General features: G+C 63.3%; 1 protein-coding gene across 1 annotated transcript in view; it reads right to left on the bottom strand.

Moving 5' to 3' along the window:
- Positions 1-3,954: 3,954 nt before the first annotated feature.
- Positions 3,955-5,414, bottom strand: part of MYMK (myomaker, myoblast fusion factor) — a 10,365-nt gene continuing 8,905 nt past the window's right edge. The window contains exons 5-6 of the mRNA XM_077774620.1: positions 4,251-4,543; positions 3,955-4,174 (exon numbers count right to left, since the gene is read on the bottom strand). Of these exons, the coding sequence (XP_077630746.1) occupies positions 3,955-4,174; positions 4,251-4,543 (513 nt within the window). The remainder of the gene's footprint in view (positions 4,175-4,250; positions 4,544-5,414) is intronic.

Consider the following 5,414-nt stretch of genomic DNA (forward strand, 5'->3'; position numbering starts at 1 on the left):
GAGTCCGTCATGGGGCCGTTCACACCGCTTGTAGGATGTAGGCATCGTGGGGCCCCAGAAGGAAGAGCAAGCGTTTGCGGGAAGGAAGGAAGGATGACCAGCTGGCCTCTGAGGTTGTCTTCTGTGTCGACATCTTGGGTTCTGCCATTCTGAGATTTCTGGAGCTGGCTGGAGGCCCCAGGCCAGGGACCGCCCCCCCCCCCCCCCCCCCCCCCNCTACTGCGGGGCAGGGGGCCGGGGCTCTGCCAAACATCTTCCAGATGCGGCCGCAGCTACCCGATAGCCTGGCTCGGGCTGGGGCGCGCAGCCAGCAGGCTCCTGTTAGCCGGGCGATTAGGAAAACAAACCCCCGCGAAGGCACCAGAGGCCCAGCTTCTGGGAAGGGAGAGAGAGGGGCGCCTGGGCTGGGTGCTGCTGGCCTCTCCCTTCTCTGCGGCCTTCAGCCCGGACAGCCCAGCCCGCCCAGCCGGCCCCGAACTCCGGGTGCTCACGGCCGTCGGCTGGCTGCCTCCTGGGCGGGGAGGCTCAGTCTCCCGTGCCAGGGGCTCCCCGGGTCCCCCTCCGCAGCACACAGTGGTGACATTAATATTCCCTTCCCCCACCCAGATGGCGGCTTGGCCACACGGCGCCGGCTTGCCAGTCAGAGCGAGGGTCCCATGCGCTTCCTCCAGCCTTCCTGAGCCAGGACAGGTTTTTGGCAGCCTGGGGAGGGGGCGGTGGCTGTGGGGGAGGTGCCGGCACGGCCACCGTGTCGCTGGACAGCCCCAGCGGGGTAAGCAGGGATGTCTGCTCTGGAGATGTTGGCGGCCGAGGGTCGCCCAAGGACACAGGGCCCCGGGGAGTGGACACTCCAGACGTTTCCTTTCCAGCACTCGGCCCCTCCCTCCTGGTGCTGGCGTGTGGGTCAGCAAGGGGTCGAGGCCAAGGCTTCCGAGGTTACCGACCAGCCGCTTATCAAGTGCGGGCTCTCCAGGGAGCCATGAGTCTGCCCTCAGCAAGACATGGAAAACCCACCCATCTGCTGATAAGTGTTTGTCACGTGTGTGGAGAGTCGCCTATGTCCACGGCAGCCGGCGCTCTGTCCCCCGGGCCCCGCCGCCAGCTCTCCGCGGCCACCACGGCCCCTGCGGTGCCCAGGCAGACCCCCCGTGACCTTTCACCCTCTCCCTGGCCCACCGCTCCCTTCTCCTTCAGGTCAGCAAACGGCACACGCTCTGCCGGGGTCTTTCCTGACCCCCGGCCCCTCGCTCACCTCGGGCGCGGCTGGGTCCCCGTGAAGCCCCGAGCTTGGGAGAGCTGCCTGGCACGTGGGACCAGCCAGGAAGGGGGTTATGCCAAGGCGGCCTCCTCCTCCCTCCACCTGGATCACACGCCGGCGGCAGGGGCGCGGTGCAGCTGTGCGGACCCTTCCCTCCGGCCGGGCAGCAGCGGTTCTCTGGCGGCTCTGAGGGGAAGGGTGCGGGAGGTCCCGGGAGGCCCAGGGCCAGAGGACGGTCAGACTCAGAACCGTGAGCTGGAGATTTTGTCACAGACGAGGCTCAAGAGCCAGGGATCTGCAGGCTCACACGGTTCGGTCCACTTTGCTGTTTCACTCTCAAACCCGCCTCTTCCAGGCAGCCTTCCTTGCTTACTTCCCTGATCCATAGTAAACATTTGGTTTGAAGCACTTCATTTTCTGAGCTTTTGGTGCCATATCTGGGGTGAGGGGCCCCTGACCGTTTACTTGTTTGCCCCCTACCCTTTTGCTTGTCCGTGACTGCTAATCATGAAAATAATGCCAGTTCTTAAAATGCTGTTTAAACAATACCGTGCTAAGTGCTTTGTTTTCAATGACCTCATTTAATCTCGGAAACACCCATGTGAGGTGGGCACCTTACAAAGGAGGAAACTTTCTGAGAACCAGGGGGGCACAGGGGGCTTGCCCAAGACCACAGAGGGAGAGCCGGAGCTCACGCCTGTGTCCTCCCCTGCACACTGGACCTCCCGACCCACACCCCTGCCTCCTCTTTCTGCTTTTTTTTTTTTTCCTTTCCCAAGACCAGCGCAGCCAGCGTCTGACTCAGTTCCCCCCCTCCAGCCTGAGTGCGGCAACGGGAGGCTGCTGCCCCCGGGGCAGAGGTGAGGAACCCCAGCGGAGAGGTGGGACGACACGGGCCCCAGGGCACCTAGCCGTGAGGGGTCTCCCGGGCGCACGCAGCTAGCGCTGTCGCCAACCAGCTAACCAGCCAGCCGGGTCCCCCTCCCCTTCCTGCCGACTCTGCAGAATCGGTCTTGCCCACATACCTGGCCCTCCTCCCTGCGGGTCTCCGGCCAAGACCCTGCGGCTGAGCCCCGGGCGAATTCCTGCCACGGCAGCCGCTTTCCCTAACTGCAATCGCAGCCCCGCCAGCCCCAGCCGGCAGGGGTGAGGCAGATGGGGAGCTGTGAAGCCTTTTTAAAAGGGGCAATAAAAGTTTTGGGTTTCAGATGGTCTTACTGAAGAAGAGAATAACAGACAGGAAATGTCGGTAGCAGACAAAGGCCGCGGCACAGACTGCCCTCAGACCAAAACGCCTCCTTCTGAGCAGAGGCGCTGGCTCCCGGGGTGGACCCGCCCCAGCTCCGGGGAGGCGGAGGGGCCCCTGCGATAGACTGTTTTGTCTGCGTTGTTGTAAGTGTTTATAATACTTCTCTGTTTGCCGCTGGAGGTGTGTGGCTCCTCCTCCAGCCGAGCTGTGTGCGTGCGTGACCGTGTGTATGTGTGCGTGTGCATGTGTCCGTGCACAGGTGTACAAGCATGTGCACGTGTGTCTGCATATGTGTGCATGTGAGTATGTGCGCACATACGTGTGCATGTACACGCACACATGTGTGTGCACACATGTGTGCGTGTGTATATGTGCAAATGTGCACAGTGCACACACGTGTGAGCATGTACTGTGTGCACGTGTGTGCGTGTGCAAATGTGCACTGTGCGTGTGTGCAAGCAGGAGGCAGCATGTGCCTGGGTGGGGGGCACACGTGCTCAAGCAGGGCACCGCTGTGCGGGCTCCTTGCTCTGCAGGGTCTGGAGGAGGCGGCCCCCCAGCTCCCAGGCCAGGGAGGAGGTGGCGAGGGGAGAGAGCGTGTCCTCTGCTTGGATCCCTTGCTTTCACTCAGGACCCCCGAACCGCGCGTCCAGGGAGGTGCCCGTCCCTTCTGTTTCCGGCAGACTCGGCGTCCTGTGCAGGAGCTGCTGGCCATGGCCGCAGGGATGGGACAGGTGGCTGCGTCAGATTTCAATCTCAGGTGAACAGTGAATCGTGGTATAAGTGGGTTTCATGTCAATAGGTCCCAAACACCGCCTGAGACATACAGAGGCGGAATCATTGTTTCTTCTCTGAAACTCATATATAACCAGGTGCCCTGTATTTTATCTGCACGTGGCTACTTAAATTTAAATCAATTAGCTCCTCTGTGGCACCAGCCACTTTTCAAACGCTCTGCGGCCGTGTGTGTGGCAGGAGGTTGGCGTGGGGATGGCCATATTGTCTGTACCACTTAAAGGTTTTTTTTCTTTTTTTTTTTTAATGTTTACCTATTTTCGAGAGAAAGACAGAGCACCAGCGGGGGAGGGGCAGAGAGGGAGGGGGACACAGAATCCGAAGCAGCTCCAGGCTCCGAGCTGTCAGCACAGAGCCCGACGCGGCTCGAACCCATGAACCGTGAGGTCATGACCTGAGCCAAGGTTGGACCTCAACCGCATGAGCCCCCGGGCGCCCCCGCCTCACCTCCATCATTAAAGCAAGTTCTACCGCGCAGGCTTCTCTGGGGCCGCCCTCACCCAGGGCTCCACTTCCAGGCACGCGCTGCAGTCGGGACTCACGCTTCCCTCATCAGGACCGGGAGGTCAGTCCTGTCTAGAGCCGAAGGAGGTCTGGGGGAAGGGGGGCCTCAGGGGTCCTTCCTGGCACCGGGCACCACGACTGCTGGATTCTAGGGCACGAAGACCCCGGGCTGGAGGGCACTGGGGTTCAGAGGTGTTTGGTCTGGAGGCCATGACACTTCTTCCTTGTTAGTCCTGCGGTGTAGGGCGTAGGGCTCGGGTTCCAAGCGGCCTCTTCTCTTTCTGTCCCCTCCCTGGGCTCTCCCGTCCTGGCCCGTGGCTGGAGCCCCCGAGGTGTCAAAGTGGGCCTTCGAAGCGAGGAAGGTGCCGCTAGAGTGAGGAGTAAGGCCCCGAGCACCGCCACCGCCCAGGGCGCAGTGTCCAGGCGCCAGGGCCAGCCGCCGACCTCCCGGCCCTCAGGGCCCGCGTCTGCACCGAGGGGGTCTCCATGGTGCCGACCCTGCCGCCGAGGGGCACGATGGGCCTAGAGCCCGCGAGGCGGATGGGGCTGAGGGCTGGAGTGCGCCTCCTAATTGTCCATGACTTACAGACTTGGCTGGGCTCCCAGACAGCCTCATAAATCCGCGTGGCCACAGTGAGCAGCCTGTTAGTGCGGTCCTTACACACTTGGCAGGCCCCGCACGCCTCCCTGCTCGGGAGCATCCCGCCGCCTCCAACTTTCCATGTGCCGCCGCAGAGCTGGGAGCGGGGGGNGGGATGGGAGGGAGGGGAAGGGGAGGGAGGCAACTGGCAGAGGCCGGCCATTTGCAGATGCCTGTTTCCAGGGCGATGCCCGCAGGCCCCCCGCGTGGCCTCCAGAGCCTTCCCTTCCCTTCCTGCTCGGTGTCTCCCCTTGTGGTGAAGGGGAGACGGGCCGGGCCGGACGATGCTGTTTCCAGGGCGCCCTATGTCTTCACGGTGTGAGGATGCACACGTGGTATGCACGTGTGTACACGTGTACCTGTAAGTGTGATCGTGTGCACGTGTGCGCACACACCCCTCAACCAGACCAGAGCCGATGGGAGCGGCATCTACCCCTCCCTGTGCTGGGGCAGGGCGGACGGGGACGTCGTCTGGGGGGACTGCCCCGAAGCTTCGTCAACTGCAGCCTGCTCCCCGGGACCTGGCCGGGGCTCCGAGGGCCCGTGTAGACAGCCCCACGGCCTCCCTGTCGTCCACAGTCCGTAGGGCCAGGAAGGGGCTGAGCCAGAGCGAGGCTGTGGGCCTCCAGGCCCCACACGTGGCTCCTCTGCACAGTCAGAGAGGCCGACGGGCCGGGGGTGCCTGGCTGAGGGTCCAGCCTTGTCCCCAGCTCTCTCCCGGCCGCCTGAGGTGAGCAAGAGGTGACTTGAGGATGTACAATGGGCCGCCTGTGCAGTGGGGGTGGGCGGGCACCGTCTGGAAACGCGAAACGGGCCCCAGACAGGTGTAGGTAACTTCCTGCCTGACAGATGTGCTCACAGCGTCCGGGAAGCTGGGGTGGGCTGGGCTGCTGGGGAGGCCCAGGTTTGTGAGGTGATGTCTGGGAGACCCGCCCCCGCCCCCCCCCAGGGCCCAGCGCACACAGGGC

The sequence above is a fragment of the Crocuta crocuta genome, unplaced genomic scaffold, assembly GCF_008692635.1.
Source record: "Crocuta crocuta isolate KB4526 unplaced genomic scaffold, BGI_CrCroc_1.0 scaffold458, whole genome shotgun sequence".
NCBI lineage: Eukaryota > Metazoa > Chordata > Mammalia > Carnivora > Hyaenidae > Crocuta > Crocuta crocuta.